General features: G+C 38.7%; 1 protein-coding gene across 2 annotated transcripts in view; it reads left to right on the top strand.

Moving 5' to 3' along the window:
• VPS53 (VPS53 subunit of GARP complex) overlaps nt 1-22,872 on the top strand; it is a 166,080-nt gene that overhangs the window by 140,301 nt on the left and 2,907 nt on the right. For both annotated transcript variants that reach the window (XR_010090947.1, XM_063457083.1), the window contains exons 19-21: nt 3,610-3,679; nt 15,263-15,400; nt 18,776-18,880. Coding sequence is in view for 1 of the 2 variants with exons in the window: in XM_063457083.1 (XP_063313153.1) it covers nt 3,610-3,679; nt 15,263-15,400; nt 18,776-18,880 (313 nt within the window). In the remaining variant the exon portion in view is untranslated. The remainder of the gene's footprint in view (nt 1-3,609; nt 3,680-15,262; nt 15,401-18,775; nt 18,881-22,872) is intronic.

The following is a 22,872-nucleotide window of genomic DNA, read 5'->3' as shown; positions in this document are numbered from 1 at the left end:
ATACACAAATCCTATCTTTTGGCTGACTGGGTCTAGTGGAAGTTAGCGTCCTGCTGCTCTCCCGGTTCACTCCGCCTGCACCACATCGTCTTCTCACCGCGCAGGGTGCTCTGTGTGCAAGCTGATAGGAAGTAGTTACAAGCTTTTACTTCCTCCCAGCTCTGGCTGCAAGTAACAGGGGTCCGGTTGCAGTATTAATCCGCCGCAGTACGCGACCGGACCGATGAAGGCATATGTGTTTCAGATTGGCCAAAGTGCACTCCCAGCTCAGGCGGCGGTCGGCACCGCCGCCATTACCCAAATTTTTTCGCTTGCCCCCCCAGGGGCACTATATTGTAACCCTTCGGGTACAAGTACCACGGGTTGGGAACCGCTGCTCTACAGTGATATAGTGTCTCTAGTGGCTGTCTGATTCACAGCCACTAGGATCTGACTTAACCCTGCAATGTAATTATTGCAGTTTCACCCATTTCTAACATTGCAAGGTTATGAGGACAGGGTCACTGCACCCAGACCACTTCAATGAGCTAAAGTTATCTTGGTGCCTATAGTGTCCCTTTAATCTTAATTTATACCCTAATTATCTGCTTAACCCTAATTTTAACCTAAATCCTAAAATTAATCCTATAGCTAGTGTTAGGATTCCCTCTGCTGATATCGGTGTAATTCCCTTGCTGGTTCTATTCCTAATTTGAAACCTAAACCCAATTCTAAAATTAATTCTAAACCCATTGTAATTCTAAACCTAATTATATACCAAATCCTAATCCCTAAATTACACCAATCCCAAAGGTTTTCCTCTGCTAATCAGTACTGATATTAGGTAAGGGAATATTAAAAACTGAGGAGATACCTGGGTTTTCTGGTGTAAGCAGCGATTTAACCCTTCTTCTACTACATTGCTGTCTATGGGCATAGAGCATCACGTGGTCCTTAAGTGGTTAAACATTGAGATTTTGTATTTCTTATTTCTTATTTTTCATTTCACATATGTAGATAAAATAAATCTATGCTTTAAGAAAATAAACCACTTCTATTACAAAATCAGATTCTTTATTCTGGTGTCATGACCTTGGTGATATCTGGTTACATGCCTGCGGTGTTCTAGTTTGATTTTATTTATTTTTTTGTATTATTTTTTGTTCTCCCATTTTTGTCTCTATCCACTGGGGATATTGAAACACAAAAAAAGACTGGGGAAGGCAGTCCGATTTCTGATGATGTGTGAGCTTAATAAATCAGTTATTGATCTCACTGCTGATTTTTGCTAAATAAGATTATATTAACTGTGCAACAAAGTCCATCCAGTAAATGAAGGATAGTAATTTCTTTATTATCTTTATTTGAAGCACATACAGATGCTATTGCAAATTTAAAAATCTTGGGCTTGAAGTGTCATATTATGGCGTTAGGCTCAGCTGTTCTTGAGCTACAGCTCCTTTTTTCAATATGCATGTCCTAGATTAAACTTGCATGGCCCTCTTCACCCCTTGGGTCTGTCAACTTAATTTTATCTGTCCGGTATTTACTAGTATTAGTTGGGATACATAGCAGCAAAGTACGGCAGGATATATTGTCCCTATATAAATGGTAATAATAAAAAAATTTGACTTGCTGGGGAACTATACAAGTATATGTTTTTAACACAAATGGGAACACACTTCAGGAATAACCAAAATGAGTGATCTGTTTAGTAACAAAGAAATAAAGTAGAGAAAACTATTTATCTTATAATGAGGGTTTTTTTTTTTTTTTTTTTACATATTTAACACTAGGAATATTTGAAAAGACATATATCTCTAAACAACTCTAATAGCCATAAGAAATTAGAAGGCCTGCTAGAACAAACTGTTATGAAAAACATGACATCAAAATGTGTAAATTTGTTACGAGGGTGTAAACCTGAAGCTCAATTTGCCACAATTAAAATTTGTGAAAGAGATTTATCTATGGAAATTTCACGAGCTAGTTGGTTAGGATCCCTTAGAAAGGTCCGAATAGTGATGGCTTCGTGACTGGGCCAGAGTATCTTCAAAACGACAAGTCTTGTGTGGTGTTTCCAGTGTGCAGTGTTATTACCTACCAAAAGTGGTGCAAAGAAGGACAATTGTTAAGCTGGCGTCAGGGTCATGGATGCCCACGGCTCTTTGATAGACATGGGATGAAGAGCTACTGTAGCTTAAATTGCTGAAAAACATAATGCTGGCCATGATAGAAAGGTGTGAGAATACACAGTGCATCACAGTTTGCTGCATATGGAGCTGCATAGCTGCAGACCAGTGAGAGTGCACATTTGCACCTTTAATAGGGACGTGAGTGTCAGAACTGGACAATGGAGCTATGGTAGAAGGTTGCCGGTCATGTGAAATACTTATTTATTTATTTATTTTTACAATTTAGGTGGATGGTTGGGTTCTATGTTTAATTGGAGAAGAGATGGCAGCAGTTTGCACTTGGAAGAAGGCCGGCAGATGTAGTGTTATGCTCTCAGAAATGTACCTAACTAGATATTGTTGCAGACCACGTACACCCTTTCATGGCAGTGGTGTTCCCTGATGGCAGTAGCCTCTTTCAGCTGGATAATGCACCCTGCCACACTAAAAAATATTTTGGTTTGAGGAACATGTCAATTGACAAATAGTTAAATATGTTGCCTTGGCCTTTTGTTGCTCTGACAACATTTTAAAAATAATACACAAAATAATTCTTGTACACAAACTCTACTACTCTTGGTCAGCATGTTTTTAAGTACTTGGATCTCACTTGACGCAGAGTATTAAAGCACAGATCTGTCTGTTTGCGGAGCACTTAATTGAGTTGTGTGTTTGCTTGTGATTTCAAACTTTTTTTTATGAAATGTATCTTTCATGTTTAATGTTTTTCCCAACTATGCTTGACTTCCTCATGGGTTTGTTACCAAGTCAATAAATATGAGCAGTCCAGCTGTTTTTGGCTAGGCAGAATGTTCCCTCCAGGGTATATTTACACACCTGGATCATACAGTTGTTGTTCATTCATAACTGCCATTCAGGCGACCCCTATATTTACTTTGTTTGCAATTTGTTTTATCTTGGGATGCATTTCATATAGTAAAGTGACTTTCCTTAGATCTGTTATTGTGTTTATATTTACACTGAGGAGAGATTTGTGTTTTATGAAATTGTACACAGTTCTAAATAAAATGACAGTACCATCAAAAAATATTTGTAATAATGCTAAATGATTGTAGGATTTTAAAAAAAATGTATATGATTTTTTTAAATGTAGACCATATGCTCTGCAACAAAAGGAAGACATAGAGAAATAATGTAAACTAAAATTCATTCTGTTAACCATTATCAAGTTTTGTTATTCACCTATGCATTGTTATACAGGTTTCCTACACTATCAACTGTTTTGTTTCTCTGTACATGTAACCATGAGTCACTCTGCAAATGTCAGAACGGTAGGAAGATAACCTGGCACATAGCGGATTACATTTTTTATTTTTTTTATTAGTATATATTGACTATCTTGGTGTAACGCTATCAGTTAACTTTCCCTGTTTTGTTGTAACAGAGAGACCAGTGTTATTTGAAACTCACGTGTTTTACTTTCTTTTTCTTTCAGCTCCTTTATTCCAAAGTTTATCAACCACCTTTTTAAATGTAAGCCCACAAGCATGGTTGGAGCAGAACAGGTAAGAATATTGAAATTGTGGGAGTTTGGGACAGATGTGCATAGTTGCATTTATTTTGTAATTCCAAAATGTCCCTCTCGCTGACACTCCTACCCACTGTACTCAAAGCATTAAAACTGGAAAATCTATATCATGTATGTTGTAGTACTGCATATTTTTAACCAATCTAAGGCACATTGTTGTAATCAACTGATATCAATTCTTCCAGGTGTCATTGCTATGTCAAATGCAATGCAAAATTATTTATCCCTATATTGGTTTAACAGCTTTAATTCAAAGTTATGGGCTCTTAAATTAAAATCCTGACAATTAATGCCAAGTTTGAATATGTGTTAGTAGTGCTCATGTATAGATAGTGTAATATTACATTATGTCTCTAGGGGGTAAAGTATTGCTAATATTATCATTCGTATGGCCCACAAACTATATGATTCAGGCTTGTAGCCTAAATGAACACACATAGGCAGGCTGGGTCAACTGATCAGAACTCTGACCTCCCACGGGTTAATTCTATAGAATTATAGCTGAGCAGTTGATGGTGGTTTTAACACTATAGGCTCAGGAATGCATGTTTGTGTTCCTGATCCTATAGTATTCCTTTAATAGCTGATTTATTTTCCATGCAGAATAGTTGGAACTTTGTAAATTATATCTATAATAATAATCTTTGTATAAATATATTGTTACGTAGGCTGAAAAGAGAAATGTGTCCAAGTTCAGCCTTTCTCATATCTGTTTTTTGCTGTCAGTCAAAACAAGACAAAAAAAACAAAAACAATTTGAAGTGCTTTCCGATTTTGCAACTTTTGGTCGTTTCTGTATGGATTACTGTTTAAGTAAAATGCCATTTATCATAATCGCTGTACAGTGAAATTATAGTGCAGTTGAATTTTTTTTCAAAAATTGTACTATACAAAAGGGTAAATCGTGCCTCGGTTACTGAGCAGAGGAACTGGCATCCTATTTGTTCGGGACGTATCTATTTCTCCACATGGCCGTAAATGCTATTGAATATTTTACTCTGGGATGTGTTGTAGAGATAGGTAAAACACAAAATTACTTCTGTTGCAATTCTAAGTGGTCTACTCCTTCATCTTTTTGGTGCATGCTTGACATATTTTTCCCATGATTCCCTTTGTGAGCATGTTCATTGCCAACTTTAAGTTGCGTATCAATGTCTGCCACTCACCGCTAGGTGACTGTTCCTTTTACGTTATCAACATTGTACGTTTTTTTGTTTGTTTGCCTTTGGGATTTTTTTTTTTCCCATTTTGATCATCACTTTGGTAAGATTTAAGACAAGCAGCAGCAATCTTTTTTGTAAATATATTTGTGTTTTGTCGCAACTTCAATAACTGCCAGTGAGGAGTGTGTACAGTGTGTACCATTGACCTAAGAAGTTAACCTTTCTCTTCCCTTATGTTTTTTTATTTTTTATTACTTTTTAAAATCAGAAGAGGATTTGCAAAATGTTTATTGATTTTATTCTGGTGTGTTTTTCAGGAAACTGAAGTTTGTTTGATCAGTAAAAGGATCATAACAAAAAGTATCTATGTGTGCAAATGTACCCAATATTCTAGCAACCCCCATTCTGAACCTCTAAAATTAAAGAGAGGGAGGGGGACATTTGAGGCTTTAAAACCACTATACTGTCTGCTTCAGTTTAGTATTAAAGTGGCTGTGTCACCTCAAACGTGTCATTCTACTATTGTTTCCCCTTTCGGAATTTTCTTTTTTTCTTCATTTCTGATATATTTCTCTTTAGAACATAAGACAAAGTAGGGGACTGCTTTGTCTTATCTGTTTCTGTACTCTTGAAAATCTTGACAAGAAATGGAGCTTAAGATAAGTATCTAATTTGTGTTATGTTTTAAAGAGAAATAGATCAAAACAGATACTAGAATAGATAACCCACTTTAAAGGGACACTGTAGGCACCCAGACCACTTCAGCTCTTTGAAGTAGTCTGGGTGCTGTGACCCTTTTGCATTTAGTGCTGCAATGTTAAACATTGCAGTTCCAGGTCTGTCCTCAGTGGCTGTCTACTAGATAGCCACTTGAGGGCTTCCGGAATCCAAACAGACTTTTGGTTATCTGACTCTGGATGTCCTCACGCTCTGCATAAGAACCTCTAGTGTCTGATTTTTCCCATAGAGAAGCGTAGGCGGAGCCTGACCCAGCGGCGAGGGACATCAGCGCTGGATTCCGCTAAGTGGCTGAAGGGCTTTTAACCCCTCCACGGGAGGGGGCGTGCGAGGGAGAGGAGGACCTTAAAAAAAAAAACTATAATGCCACGAAAACGGGTTTGTTTTCCTTTCACTATAGGATCCCTTTAAGTGTACTTTGCTATTCTCATGTCTCAAAACAAATTCAGCCAGTGAATGGATGCATCAATTTTTCACACAATGTTTTGGGCCTTTTTTTCTTCCACCTGAATTTAAACATCTGATGTATAATAGAGGACTTGAATGAATCTGAAATAATGTACACTATTTCTTATTAGACAATTTTGTTAGCTGAAAATATTTCTGTAAATGTAAAACACATTTATTACTAGAGCATGTTCCATATGGTTAAAATTATAAACCCAAATCAGATATAAATATGCCTATAGTGCTCTCGAAAAGGTCAAAAATGTTACTTCAGCACTTCTATCACTTTTTCATCATTTAAATGTTTAGACCTTTTAGTCTAGCTGAGAACTTTATTCAATTTTAATTTACATTTTTTTTTTATCTTCATAAAGCATGTTACAGCATTACTTAGTGATTGAGATATCTCCAAATTTAACCAATTTGGAGCTCCTGTCCTGTATTCCTAGCTAGCAATTAGAGTACATCTTAGAGTGCAATTAGAGTACATCTTGGTGTGTATCACACTAGGCTGACATGTCTATTTTCTGGATGACCACACCTGAGATACACTTATTTTGGTTGTGCCATCATCCACAGATCCCCATGCTGGCCCACCCATTCCTGGCCCGATTTCATACCTACTGATTTCATATTATTATTATTATTATTATTATTAATTATTTATATAGCGCCAGCTTATTCTGCAGCGCTTTACAATAATATGCTGCTCTTCCAACCAGATACTCTATATCACATATATTAATGTCAGTCTATGGTCAAAGTTCTAGATGCTTACCTGTTTCTGTGATTTCCATACTTGAGCTATTCGTGGTTTAGTAAACAAAACCATTATATTTATGTAATAGTGGTTTTCATGGAAGCTTGTAATCCAATATGAAAACAGCATGCTGTAGAAACCATAACAACTACCTTAAGCTGTAGTTGTTCTGGTGACCATAGTGTCCCTTTTAAGCCTTGGGCTGATATCTGTGTACACACTGTGATAAAGGTTATAATCACTGTATCTAGTTGATAGCAAGAGGAAGCTATGGCTGTGCAAATGATTCATGAACATAAAATATCATAAAACCAAAACATCAATATTAAACTCAATGCTTAAAAAACAAACGGGGGAAACACATAATACCATACATAATACTTTGAATCATTTATTTTAATTAGCTTTAGGAAGTGTTTTAAAACATTTATTATTCTGAAAATCAGACTATTTAAACAAAGTCTTCGTCCCAAGGCTACTTTTGCCATCAATCATTGTGTTGTCTTAAGCTGTATTAGTTATTTGGCCACTTAGTATTTTCTTGCGATGAGCTCAGCCAAATTTCTGTCAGGAGATTTGGAACAAGTTGTGAATACTAAAGCATTCTTCCTGTCGGGCAATTCTATTTATATTTAGTTTCAGTACTTTGTGGCCATGCCAAGCTAACGTGAACATTTTACAATATTTATCAGTGATGAAAAAAAGTAAAGTACAAACATTCACCTAGACAGAAATCTTTGATACTTTCCATTTGGTTCCTCATATTGCCAAGATGAATTAACTGTATCAGGGTAAAATTAAATAAGTTTATTCGAAAGTTATAATGGTATCTAACACTCTAGTATGAAATCAGTCTTAGTTTTTTAGACTTTATTGAGGTTCATTTAATGAAAAATACACCAGATTTCCAAATCTGCATATCAACAAACCGTTTTAGCCTTTTTCCTGATATGTAGGACTATATCAGGGTTATTCAATAAAGTGAGAAATCAAAGTGAATTTCAGATTAAAGGTCAAAATAACTGAACTGGAAACATTCTCAAAATGCTTTCAGTTTAGCTACTCCGACCTTAAATTTGAAATTCACTTTGAATTCACTTTGAATTCACCTTGAATTCTCACTTTATTCTCACTGAATAAGGCTGTATATATTAAAACATTGATGTCCTCAGTCCTAGTGCAGTCTTCTCACTAGTGACTTTTTATTACACGTTTACAAAACATAAAAGGTAGAAATTCCATTATAACTCGACTAGCAATTTATAATTGTAAATTACTTTAACTTGTTTATATTCATTTGTTAGTATCACTTCAGGCATGTAATATATTTAAAATTGGTCACTATTTTCTGCTCAAATAGGACTCTATGACTGTTTATATCTTGCTAAAGATGCCCTAAACGCAGTGCTTAGAGAAACACTATAGGATCAGGAACACAAATGTGTATTCCTCAGCCTATAGTGTTAAAATCATAATCCACCCTTGCCCCCCATTAGATATAGTAAAAGCTTACCTCTATTTATGTCTGCTGCTTACCCTGATCTGCCTGCTTGGCTGACATCATCAGAAGTATTGATCTGAGCCAATCACAATTCCCATAGGAAATTGTGGATTGGCTGAGCTTATCAAGGAGGCAGAACCAGCACAAGCCAAACACAGCACTGGTCAATCAGTATCTCTTCATAGACATGCATTGAATCAATGAATCTCTACGATGACAGTTCAATGTCTCCTTGCAGAGGGTGGAGACACTGAATGGCAGGGATACCTCCACTGGACATATGAGAAGTGGCCAGTGGAGGTATCCCTAGGCTGTAATGTAAACGCTGCCTTTTCTCTAAAGTAACCATGTTTACTACAAAAAGCCTGAGACTGATTATACTCACCAGAACAAATACAATAAGCGGTAGTTGTTCTGGTGACTATAGTGTCCCTTTAAATAGTCTGCCTTTATGGTCTACTGTACACATAACTGCAAAAAGATGTAAGGCAATTAATTAAATTACATTTTTAACTAAATTAATAAAAAAATAGTTTTTTTTTTTTTTGTTTAAGCAAAATGCCTTTTGTTTTTAGTGGTAGCATGTAATGCTCTTTAAGGGACACCAAGCATCAGAACATGTTTATCTTAAATAATTTGATATGGTGCAAAGTTTCTGCCCCAGCAGTGTGATAACGTGTAAATATTGTAAGGGATAAGTGGGTGCAGAACATCACATAAATGTTTCAAATTTGAGGGGGTGCCAATGTTCATATTCACCCCGGGTGTCAAGTGACACCAGTCCCGTAGATCTCCCAATGCTTCTGTGTAAGAAATATATATTTAAATCGTTGTTGTGTTCCTCAAAGTACTCCTATGCTAATGTTTCCCTCCAAGGGCAACTTTCTTTTATATAGTAGTACATTAAAGGACAACTGTCACCTTTACATCTTTTTTTTTTTTAGCATTCCTTTCATGAAGCATTGAAAGGAAACAGAATTTTTGAAAAAGAGGTGTATGTAATAAAATGGAAAAAACAAACCTTTATCTTTAGTATATGACAGGTAGATATATATTATTATTTCATTATACTGTGAAATAATAAAACCTGTTCTCAATGAATTGGTCTCTGTGGTACAGTTGCCTTTTAGTACTGCAATGTAAAAAACACTGTTTTACAGGCAGCTTCCCCTCTTCTTTTTGTCAAGCATAGGAAAAATACTAATGCAAAGTATTCCCTATTTTGTCTAAATATATATTTTGACTATGATAAAATTTCAGTGAAATTCTAACACAGTTAATCTGAGTATTTCATAAATATGCTATTTTTATGCAATACTAATTTTGGATTGGGGGTGGGTGAAGGTGCCGTTTTAAATGGTTAAATACTCTGAGGTAAATAGCCTGTGATGTCTACTTTACATAAATATACACTTTTGTATGGTAATTTTGTTTTCTGTGATAGCTATTAAAGGAACACTATAGTCACCAGAATAACTACGGCTTAATGTAGTTGTTCTGGTGAGTATAGTCTGTCCCTGCAGATATTTTCAAGTAAATACTGCCTTTTCCACAGAAAAGGTCATTTTTACAGTGCTGCCTAGGTACACCTCCAGTGGCAGACATTCAGACAGCCGCTAGAGGTGCTTTGAGACAGCGCTGATGTTCAGAATTTCCATGCTCTGCATGGAGACGCTGAACATTCCCCAATGAGATGCACTGATCTCTGAGTAGATGCTGATTGGCCAGTGCAGTATTTGGCTCCGTCCACCCTTCCTCCCCAACTTCCTCTCACACCTCCTTGACTAAGGTCATCAGACTTGACAATCTCAGCCTAATGCCTTCCCATAGGAACGCATTGAATTGGCTGAGGTTGTCAATTCTGGTGATCTCCGCCAAGGAGGTGGATTGGGGCGGGACCAGCACTGGCAGACCTGCACGGCGCTGGAGTAAATGTGAGTTTTTATCCTATTTGAGGGAGGTGGCCCCCTAAATAGTGTTTTTTAACACTATAGAGTCCGAATACATGTTTATATTCCTGACCCTAAAGTTTTCCTTTTACCTATAATACAAACATATTAAATTCTAAAATCACTTCACATCGAATATTTTTTTAACTCCTTGTATTTGGTGAATTGTAACTACCAAAAATAAACTGAAATCATGGAATTTGATGTTCTCTGTAATATTTTCATTTTGTTATTTACATGGTGGCATCTCTTAGAAAACCTTAGTGTATGTTACTTGTTTTCTGATTCTTTTATCCAGTTTCATAAGCACCAATTTGGTTATACTTAGCATTACTTGTGGCGCTTTGGGAATGCGTGAATCTTTGTGATCTAACATATAAAGTACACAAACAAGATACATCACTAAGCGCACCAGAGTTCATTAACCATCGTTACTGGAAATGCACATAAATGCGAACCCTCTCTTAATCAGTATTGTAAAGGTTACTGTTAAGTATCTTAAACGAGACAGTCAGTTTGTCTCCTTTTTATTCCTGAATGCACCACTGAGCTAAGCTACCCTTGAGACTACATTTGGTCTCTAATCTTTGGATAATTAGGATTTGCCTTGTGGGAGAGCAAGCAGCCCCCAGACATTCCACCCAGGTGTGCTTAAATGACACAGACGTAAACAGGGATTTTTTTCTTCATTCATTCATTAGCTTCCTGCTGTTCAGCTGTGTGGTAGGTAGTTAGTCATTTCACCGTGAGCGTAGCAGAAAGTCATTATTTGTTTCTTAATCTCTTAAATACTGCTTCATGTTTTTGACATTGCTTTTGTGAGCGGTTTTCTTATGTAATAAGTTTCTTTGGATGGAGTGACCTTTTTAATGTGTTCTCTTTTTATAATATATCTCTGAATTTTATAACATTGTAATTTAGTAAACCTATATTTTTCATGTGATATTTTGAGTAGTTAATAAATTAAACTATATACTCTCATGTGTATGTGACCTAGTTATAGTTGACAAATGCACCATTGTTTCCTAGGCACATATAAAATTACATGCTAGGTGCAAGGGATAGGCAACGTTTGGCACTCCAGGAGTTGTGGACTACATCTCCCTCGATACTCTTACAGCCATAATTCTGGCAAAGCATCAGGGAGGATGTAGTACACAATATCTGGAGTGCCAAGGTTGCCTACCCATGTGCTAGAAGGTGGTACACAAATACTGCTGCCCTGCAGGACACGCTAGTTAAAGAAGCTCAAAGGGGCTAGCTTGATTAGTTAACATGTTCCCCCATGCAGCCTTTGATTGATGAACAATTCATGTGCTCCTCATCAGCTTGAAGTGAATGATAGGTGTTCAGGAAAATATGATGGATTCTGGAAATTTTAGTCCTAGCACATTTTCCTATAAATCTCCCATGAGTGAAAGTGATTTCGTTCAACAGGTGCCAAGCAGTGGTTTTCCTCTGGCGAAGGTGGTTGATAGAGCACTGAAGCTTGTCATTTTCATTTTTAATGTTCTCACTGTAACACTATGGGTGGTACTTTTTTTTTTGTTCACTTCTGTAGTGGTAAATTCATTGGGGGGGAGCGGGCTTACTGTTTCCTTATGTCCATACTGTGCGTTTATAGGGAGCGTCTGTTGGTAGAGGTGTAGTCTATATACACCCGTCCTCCTCTTTCTTTCCTTTACTATTTGAGATCAGTTTTTCTGCATCTTTTTGCTGCTTATTTAACCCCTTAAGGACATGTGACATGTCATGATTCCCTTTTTTTCCAGAAGTTTTGTCCTTAAGGGGTTAAGCAGACCATGTAATCAGTATTACATGCCTTATTTGTATCCACACACAATCACTTTTTGTTTATAATGGGGGGTTGTCCTCCTTTTAAGATAATTGTTAAAGCTTTTTCAAATCATATTTATTTTTCTTTAATCCCTTGGGTCATACATGCTAGAATCTTTTGTAAAGTTTCACTGGGTTGATGCCCTTTTTTTGAGATGAAAGATTTTGTGACTTTTTCCACAATGCCTCTCCCCTACGGAAGATTTTGTTTTATTTTATTTTTTATTGGGTTTAACAAGCAGTGTAATAGCTAACCACTTACTATAATTTACTAATCTTACTTAATAAATTAAGATCCAATATACTTAAATCTCTACGCACATGCACATATGTAGTTTGACACATTTATGCAACCATATATTTATACAACCATATAAAAGATCCATGAGGAATCCAGATATGTAGCCAGTCATTTTAGCCTCTAGATCAGTGGTTTCCAACCCAGTCCTCAAGGCGCACCTACCAGTCCAGGACTCCGGAATTACCTAGTTGTGTCAAGGTGGTTTATTTTTTTTTTCTCTGTAAAAACACCTTCGACATAACTGGGTAATCCCTAAATCCTCGACTGATAGGCATGTCTTGAGGACTAGTTTTGGAAATCGCTGCTCTAGACTGTGCGATATTTAGAGATTACACATCCAATTTGTGTATAAATATTTTTTTATTCTGTGTGGGACATAAAAAGTTCACTTCTGTGCTAACAAGAAAATGTAATTGAGTGATGAGAGGAGTTCCCAAGGAATAAATTAAATTATTACCTGTATTCATTTCCCTTAATTCTGCCTATAAGGTATAATTGGCTGAGCATCAAGGTAAATGGCTGCGTACAAAAACATATGGGTGTCAGGGTTAGCTATCCCTTCTGTAAATCCTCCCTGTTAGGTAATGATTAGGGTGGATAAAAATCAGTGATTTAAAAAAAAATATTTTATTTAGTTATGTTACAGGGGGCTTTATATCATGCGCTATACGTCTATAGCCAATGCCTGCAGGCTTTTAAATGTAAACACTGACTTTTCAGAGACACATCTCTAGTGGCTGTCACTTAGATGGCCACTAGAGGTGCTTCCTATTTCAGTGCTGCACCATGTGCAGCAGTGTTAATTTTGGCCTCAAATTTCAAACTAGTTTTAGTCAGTGTTTTGACTAAAAAGCCATTTTTATTTTAGTGATCTGAATTGTTTTAGTCTAGTTTTAGTTGACTAAATCTCCAGTAGATTTTAGTCGACACAACTAAAATCTAATGGGTTTAGTTGAAGGGACAATATAGTCACCAAAACAACTTAATGAAGCTTAGCTTAATGAAGCAGTTTTTGTGTATAGATAATGCCTCTGAAGTTTCACTGCTCATTTCACTGCCATTTCGGAGTTAAATCACTTTTGGTTCTGTTTATGCAGTCCTTGCCACACCTCCCCTGGCTATGACTGACACAGCCTGCAAAAATAAAGGGCTGCATAAACAAAGTGATTTAACTCCTAAATGGCAGAGAATTGAGCAGTGAGACTGTAGGGGCATGATCTATATACCAAAAATTATTTATTAAACTGAAGTTGTTTTGGTGACTATAGTGTCCCTTTAAAGCCTCTATCTCGTTTGCCCCTTTCCCATTCCCTCTGTCTCTCTTTATGTCCTCTCAGCCCCTCTAGGTGTCTTTCCCCCGCCTGGTATATATATATATTTATACACACACACACACACACACAGTGAGGGAATAAAGTATTTGATACCCTGCTGATTTTGAATGTTTGCCCACTGACAAAGAAATGATCAGTCTATAATTTTAATGGTAGGTGTATTTTAACAGTGAGAGACAGAATAACAAAAAAAATCTAGAAAATTGCATGTCAGAAAAGTTATAAATTGATTTGCATGTCAGTGAGTGAAATAAGTATTTGACCATTACGATTTAGTACTTAGTGGCAAAACCCTTGTTGGCAATCACAGAGGTCAGACGTTTCTTGTAGTTGGCCACCAGGTTTGCACATATCTCAGGAGGGATTTTGTCCCACTCCTCTTTGCAAATCCTCTCCAAGTCATTAAGGTTTCGAGGATGAAGTTTGGCAACTCGAACCTTCAGCTCCCTCCACAGATTTTTTTATGGAATTAAGGTCTGGAGACTGGCTAGGCCACTCCAGGACCTTAATGTGTTTCTTCTTGAGCCACTCCTTTGTTGCCTTGGCTGTGTGTTTTGGGTCATTGTCATGCTGGAATACTCATCCACGACCCATTTTCAAAGCTCTGGCTGAGGGGTTCTCACGGCATAGTGTGTTACCAATTGTTTTCTTGGTGACTATGGTCCCAGCTGCCTTGAGATCATTAACAAGATCCTCCCATGTAGTTCTGGGCTGATTCCTCACTGTTCTAATTGAAACTCCACAAGGTGAGATCTTGCATGGAGCACCAGACAATGGGAGACTGACAGTTATTTTGTGTTTCTTCCATTTGCGAATAATTGCACCAACTGTCGTCACCTCTCACCAACCTGCTTGTAGGTCTTGTAGCCCATTCCAGCCTTGTGTAGGTCTCAATCTTGTCCCTGACATCATTGGACAGCTCTTTGGTCTTGGCCATGGTGGAGAGTTTGGAAGTTTGGAATCTGATTGATTGCTTCTGTGGACAGGTGTCTTTTATACAGGTAACAAGCTGAGATTAGGAGCACTCCCTTTAAGAGACACCTAGAAATCTTGCTGATAGGGGATCAAATATTTATTTCACTCATTGACAGGAAAATCAATGTATTACTTTTGTGAAATGCGTTTTTCTGGGTTTGTTTTTTGTTGTTTTGTCTCTCACTGTTAAAATACACATACCATTAAAATCATAGACTGATCATTTCTTTGTCAGTGAACAAACGTTCAAAATCATCAGGGGATCAAATACTTTTCTTGTTCACTGTGTGTATTTTCTTGTTCACTGTGTAATTTTTTTAACGAAGACTCTGACACCCAAAATGTACCTTCTATCAACTAATTTTATTGGGGGCAGATTATTTAAACTTTATATGGCTTTTATTTAATGTGTCTAGGACAGTGGAATTTGATGCTTTTTAAATATGATGCTTTATAAAGAAGTTATGAGTAATATATGGTGTAAGTATACTTCATTATGTGAACTAGGGAAATTCATTTCTATCTGTAAAATGTAACATGTTCATTTTATTCACAGCTACTCTTAGATACCCATTCCTTGAAAACAGTTTTGTTGGACCTGCCATCGATTGGATCCCAAGTAGTTCGAAAAGCCCCAGCCAGCTACACAAAGATTGTGGTAAAAGGCATGACACGGGCAGAAATGATATTAAAGGTGAGGCCCTGCAATGTATTTTCTTTATAATGAGCAACCTGAAAAGTGTTTGATAGGATATATTTTGTATGCATGCTTTATTTTAGAAATGGATGCAGAGATTGAATTAAGACAGTTCTACAGCCAGGAGATATGAATTTCTGGTATCTTTGAGAATCACTTGACAGGCATAGATAAACCTGTCGCCCTTACTGTCCTTAACACTATTTCCCATTTGCACTCTAGGCTAACTAAGCATCATGAAAAAGGTAGTTCAGAAATATCTGTGGTGCCATCCAATTGTATGTGGCTGTTCAGTTACATGTTTGACTTGTTATTCTTGAATAGGATTCATTGAATCTAGTGTAAGAACATCTTGATTAACAAAATACCGGAATGAAAATATAATTTCCACTATATTAATACAACTAATTAAAGTCACGAGAGCAATGTGCAAGTAAATCATGTGTTAATGATCAATCCACTGAGCCTGAAGGTATGTGTACTGAGTTAGGTAGAATTATGTGTAGCTTGGCTCAGCTTTGACTGTTTACTGACATGAATAGAATCAATATTGTCTTAAATGGAAACACAAGTTGCCAAAGGTTCTGACAATATTTTCATGTCTTGAGTCCTTGTGGGATTGGTTGTAACCCAGGCAAAGGGAAGTGTACAGCCTATTATTATACCACTAGAAAAATCGGCCAGACTTTGCAGCACACGATCACATCATTAACATTGCAGGCCGAGCTTGACGCACTTACCACATACAATAGGTTAATGGCCATATATGACAGATATCCAGGTTATATCATTTGCCCTAATAATTCATTCAAATCCTGCAACTCTGCAATACTTTTTACAGGGCACCTGTTCTGTGCAAAATTTAGGAGTGATACCTCTCAGTATATCCTCACCCATTATTAATGAGTATTACAATATACTGTTAATAGTTGTAAATCCACTTATGATGTCAAACAGTCAGTCCCTCGTACACATAATCTCTGTGTGAAAATGTCAGAACCATTGTGAATGAATGTGAATGTCTGTTTGTGTGCAATATCATTGTGTATTGTGTTCAGTTTCAGTGTGCATCATAGTTTCACTGTCAGTGGATGCCATTGTTCAATCACACAGAGTGAAAAGGTGTCACAAATTTGCACCATAAAAATTATTTGGGTTTTAAATATCACAGTTGCACATATATTAAATTCCCCCTTTCATTTTTAGTGAGATTGAGGTTTTGCGAAGTAACTGAAGAGACCAAGCCTTACCTTGACATGTATACTGCCAATGTCAACCAGTGTTGACTGAAGTACTGTAAAGCCTGCCACTACTGCAGTGGAAAGGTGTTCTTTAGAGTTTTGAATCTTGCTATTATCTGATATCTATTCTCTGGCAGACTGATGGGAAAAGTGCTTGGATGTAAAAATGATGTGGACACCTGCCCATCACACCTAACAGTGCTATGAGTTTGTTGGACGTACCAGTCCTAAACCATGGGAATTAATATGGAGTTGGCCCCCTTTCCTGTGATTAGCAGTCAGTAATTTGGGAAGGCTTTCCAAAAGATTCTAGATTGTGATTGTAGGAACTTGTACCCATTCTGGCTCTTCATTAGCGTTGGGTATCATCTCAGAGATTGAGGAGGTTGAGGCGAGAGTTTTTCCACATCAAACTTGTCTTTGTGTACCTTTCTTTGTGCACAGGGACATAGTCATTCAGAACAAAAAGAAAGTGCCTTCTCTAAACTGTTTCTACAAATGTATACGGTCCCACTTGTCCTAAACGTATTTGTGCCCTGTAGTATTAAGATGACCCTTTACAGAAATTAAGGGGTCTAGCCCAAATCATGGAAAAACCACCCAAAAGCAGTATTTACTATGTATTCAAGTAGATGGTATTCTCCTCGTGTTTGCCACACCCAGATTCTTCCATCAGACTGCTATGTAGTGCAGCATGACTCATCACTCCAAAGAACCTGTTTTCATTGATCCAAAGTACAGTGGCAGTGTTCTTAACGGCACCGCAGCCAACACTTGGCATTGTACATGTTGAACTGAGGTGTCTGTACAGCTGTTTGAGCATGGTAACTCATTTCATGAAACTACCTATGCACAGTTGTTGTGCTTGGAGTTTGGAACTTTGTACTAAATTATGCAAAAGATGACGGGTGTTTTTTACACGTTTCAGCGCTATGCGTAACATATCCCTTTGTGGCCAGGCTACTGATTATAGACACCTCTATTTAATAATATAGTTATTACAGTTGATTGGACAGTGCAACATTTAAAGTCACCGAATATTCAGAATTATAATGCAACTTAAAGGACGCCAGAAGTCATATTGTTCATTCGTAATAACAAAGTTCATTTTTAAAACAAAGACAAACACCAGTTTCCAAACCATACATTTGTGGAGATCCTCCAAGTCTCAGGTTGACAGTGGAGACAAAATTTAAGACATATGGCATATGCCATGTCTAAACTGATACAAAAAATACTTTTTTTGTTTTTGTCTTGTTTCTGGCATAGTACAGCTCTCATGCTGATATTCTTAAAGCCAGTTTACAGATAAAAGGGTTTGACCCCTGCTGGGTACGCTAGACATGGAGCCTGGGTGAGATTTCCCTTGAGATCATTACCATGGGACATTTTTCTTTATCAAAGCCATAATTCATCATATCAAGACATGATCTCCTTTCAATGATGTTTGTTGGTGTCTTGGTTTTCATCATGGCTTCCACTTTCTTCTTTTGAATATTCAGGTCTTGGGGGGGGTGGCCTCATGTCCCAAGAAATTGACCTTGGTGCAACACCATGTCCATATTTGTTTTCACCCAATGAAATGTCTTTACATTTTTTGCAGATGAAGTGTGAGACAAATTGTCACATTCATATTTGTTGGAAAATTCCAAAGAGGTCCTGGCACACAATAATTCGGTGATCTCTGTGCACATCAGCAGATTTTCGACCTCACAATAAGGTTTTTGTCAAATTAACCCCATAGTGGCACAAAACATGGGGTTAGCTTGACAAAGACCTCATTGTGAGGTCAAAACTTTGCTGATGCACACTGATATCCAATAAAGCTGATTTTCACTGAGCTATTGTTTCCCCAGACTTTTTTTTTTGGTATTTACTTAGATTAAGGGATGTAGCGCTGACTTCAGCATCAGTTGTGGCTCTGTTAGGGGTTTGCAGACCCTGTCTTTTGCTGATACTCACATTTGTTGGCGTCTATGGATTTATCATCTCTAATTCAAAATCACCTTAATTGACAGATTTATTTTACATATTTAAGTCACACTATAAACGCCTATTATTTGGACAACGTGCTTTTCTATATGAATTTTTTAGATTTTGTTGTTTGATGTTTATATTATTTGATATTCAGGTAGTGATGGCTCCACATGAACCGTCTGTTGTGTTTGTGGATAATTACATCAAGTTGTTGGCTGATTGCAACACAGAAATATTACAGAAGATTCTGGAAATGAAGGTAAGGAAACTTGTGCCAGACTGTAAGCAATATTCTTTGATCTCTTGAATGAGATCGGGAAAGTAAGCAATTCTCTTAATAGAAACACAGTGGATATGCACATTAAAAACAATTCAGCAATTGTGTGATATTGGAAATAAAGTTAACTTGACCACCTATTCCCTACACGGGGTTCTGTTATTATTTTACCCTAGAGCATAATTTGTTATTACTATATATCCATAAATTCCCTCACTAAATATTTTGGCACACAGAGCAAATAAGTGAAGATGAATTCACTTACTTGAGAGCATATATCAGTATCTAGGTTTGCCATATTGTAGTTGTAATCTTTACAAAACAAGACATGTAAATACTAATGTTGTGGGTGTACTTTTGAGCTCAGAAGTGGTCTATGTGATGTGTCCCTTGCTCCGCATGATTCATTGCTGTCCTATGGAGAGGTCTAATGCGCGCGTGCCATTTGCTGCACATGCGCATTAGGCTCATTGCAGGACAGAGGTGGGGGCTGAGCTTCGAACCAGCGCCACAAGGTACCATAAGGTAAGTTATAAAGGGTTTTTAACCCTTAATTTACTGGGTAGGAGGGGGTGCCAGAGAGGGGGGAGGCAGAGGGATCGGTATCCCTTTAAGGTATAATCCCTGGTGGTCTTACTATCTCTCTGTTTTACTCTGTGTGTACCACTCCTCTCTGTGTGGTTCCCTTACTCTGACCATGGACACTTTGGTGAGTTGGACGGACATAAGTATTTATTTCACACCATTTACAATGTTCATGTTTATAATTAGAGGACTATCCATGGAAATTAAGGCATATAACTATAAAAACATTCTTTCCATACGTCACCACTGTAGTGTCACATCAATGTTAGCTCTTGTTATAATATCAAAATTAATTTGATGGTGTCTGTTTTTTCTGTAATGGCTGGTGTTAATGGAAAGCATGCTGTAAATGTCTGTATGGGCTCTTCGTTAATATGTATTTCCAATATGCTGATGAAAGCAGTGCCATGACATTGAAACTGCACAAATCATTGCCTGCATTTCAGGCAATGAACTTATTCTGTGTCTCATGAAAGGCAATGATTGCTTTGGGGTGGGGGGGGGTGGGTATGGTCAAATTCTGCCAACATCTGTTTTGTAATGAGTGTATCTTAGTTACGCAACTATTGTTTGATTCTTCTACATTTTCTTTTCCTTCTGATGTTTATTGTTATTAGAAGACAATACACATGAAATCTATTAACTGTGCACTTTGCTATGAAATAAAAGCAAGGAGAGATGCCAAGCAGAGTATAGAAGGCATATGTGTATTGTGTATGTGTGTTAGTATTTACATGAGAAAGTATGCATTACATGTATTTTATTAAAATACAAAAGTGCAAAATTAAGCCCAGTGCTCAAAATCACACTACTCCGGGTGTCGGCAAGGACTATAGTGCTCATCAACCGCAATACATACTATAAAACCATTTGGAAGTGTCATTGCCCCCTTTGCGCGTGTGTGTCTTAAGCACATACTTCAGAGGGCGGCATTCATGCCGCCCTCTGAAGTCCTGAGCGCACTACCGCGCATGCGCGTGGTGTGCACGGCCGCGAGCTGAGCTGACTGACAGCTCAGCTCGCGGTCTTTGCCCGCCCCCCTCCTCTGCTGACAGGCTGGAGAGAGAAGGCGCGCACACAGCCCCTAGATGTGTGTTTAAATAAACCTTTCAAAGACCGTGTGCGAAAGAGATGGCATGAATGGCTGTCATCTGGTCAACCCCGACTGACAAAAGTTGGAAATCTGATGAAGCCCGACATAGAATTGATAGCAACATGGGTTTGTGATGCATGGGAAGAGATTCCAGAGGACATGGTGCAACGCGCCTTCAAGAAATGTGGCATTAGTAATGCTATGGATGGCAGAGAAGACAGCGCTTTGTATGAGGACAGCAGTGATGGTGATGACTGCGAACTCAGTGATGATGACAATGTCTACGCTGATAACCTCACACCAGCTACAGTTGAAGCTCTGTTTGGACATACAGATGATGAGGAATCCAGTTTTGAAGGATTTTAACTCTTTTAGCTGTTTTAGCTTTAGTTGGTTTTTGTACTGTTAAAGTTATTGTTGATACCATATTGTTTTTCTTTGAAATAAATATTCAAAAACCTTTAACCTACTGATGCCTCAATTAATGTAATTTTATTGGTATCTATTTTTATATTTGAAATTTACCAGTAGCTGCTGCATTTCCCACCCTAGTCTTATACTCGAGGCTGGCCCTGCTGTCACCCGGCTGGCCGGTCCTGTGGGCGCGCGAGGGAGCACTGTCTCCTGAGTGCTTCCTCTTCAGCTCCCTTGCGCGCCGCACTGATACCGGAGCCGGAAGATGACGTCATCTTCCGGCTCCGGCATCAGTACGCGGCGCGCAAGGGAGCTGAAGAGGAAGCACCCAGGAGACAGTGCTCCCTCGCGTGCCCACAGGACCGGCCAGCCGGGCGACAGCAGGGCCAGCAACACCACTGGACCCCAGGGAATCCCCTCAGCTCTCCCACAGGTAAGGAGGCTGGGGGATTAAAAAACACAAATGTTAGTGTGTGTGAGTGTATGTTAGTGTGTGTTTGTGAGTGTGAGTGTATGTGTGTGTGTGTGTGTGTTAGTGTGTGTTAGAGTGTGAGTGTGTGTTAGAGTGTGAGTGTGTGTTAGAGTGTGAGTGTGTGTTAGAGTGTGAGTGAGTGTGAGTGAGTGTGAGTGAGTGTGAGTGAGTGTGAGTGAGTGTGAGTGAGTGTGAGTGAGTGTGAGTGAGTGTGAGTGAGTGTGAGTGAGTGTGTGTGAGTGTGAGTGAGTGTGTGTGAGTGTGTGAGTGTGTGAGTGTGTGAGTGTGTGAGTGTGTGAGTGTGTGAGTGTGTGAGTGTGTGAGTGTGTGAGTGTGTGAGTGTGTGAGTGTGTGAGTGTGTGTGTGTGTGTGTGTGTGTGTGTGAGTGTGTGTGTGAGTGTGTGTGTGTGTGTGTGAGTGTGTGTGTGTGTGTGAGAGTGTGTGTGAGTGTGTGTGAGTGTGTGTGAGTGTGTGTGTGTGTGTGTGTGTGTGTGTGTGTGTGTGTGTGTGTGTGTGTGTGTGAGTGTGTGTGAGTGTGTGTGAGTGTGTGTGAGTGTGTGTGAGTGTGTGTGAGTGTGTGTGAGTGTGTGTGAGTGTGTGTGAGTGTGTGTGAGTGTGTGTGAGTGTGTGTGAGTGTGTGTGTGAGTGTGTGTGTGAGTGTGTGTGTGAGTGTGTGTGTGAGTGTGTGTGTGAGTGTGTGTGTGAGTGTGTGTGTGAGTGTGTGTGTGTGTGTGTGTGTGTGTGTGCGTTAGTGAGCGCGTTAGTGTGTGTTAGAGTGTGTGAATGTTAATGTGTGAGTGTGTGTTAGTGAGTGTGTTTGTGTGCGTCTGTTAGTGAGTTTGTATGTATGTCTGTCACTGAGTGTGTGTCTTTCAGTAAATGTGTGCGTCTGTTCATGAGAGTGTGTGTGTGTGTCTTAAGCACTTACCTTTCTCCAGCGCTGGACTCCCTTGGAGCTCGGAATCTCTCCGCCCCGATCCGCCTCTCAGCTCCGAATGCGAGAGCCACGCGCGCATTCAAACCGCCCATAGGAAAGCATTACTCAATGCTTTCCTATGGACGTTCAGCGTCTTCACTGTGATTTTCACAGTGAGAATCGCAGAAAACCCTCTAGCGGCTGTCAATGAGACAGCCACTAGAGGCTGGATTAACCCTCAGTGAAACATAGCAGTTTCTCTGAAACTGCTATGTTTTCAGCTGCAGGGTTAAAACTAGAGACATGGCACCCAGACCACTTCATTGAGCTGATGTGATCTGGGTGTCTGTAGTGGTCCTTTAAGTGTATGTGTTTATGCATGCACTGGCGTACATACCGCGGTTGCACAGGTCGCAGCCCTGCGACCCGGGGGCCCGCCGCCACGTGTTGCGGCCCCAGCCCGCGCAGAGTAAGCGCGCGCGCGGGGGGCCCAC

Source organism: Pelobates fuscus, chromosome 1, assembly GCF_036172605.1.
Source record: "Pelobates fuscus isolate aPelFus1 chromosome 1, aPelFus1.pri, whole genome shotgun sequence".
Classification (NCBI taxonomy): Eukaryota; Metazoa; Chordata; class Amphibia; order Anura; family Pelobatidae; genus Pelobates; species Pelobates fuscus.
The sequence above is the reverse complement of the archived record's forward strand: the minus strand, read 5'-3'. Positions and strand labels throughout refer to the sequence as shown.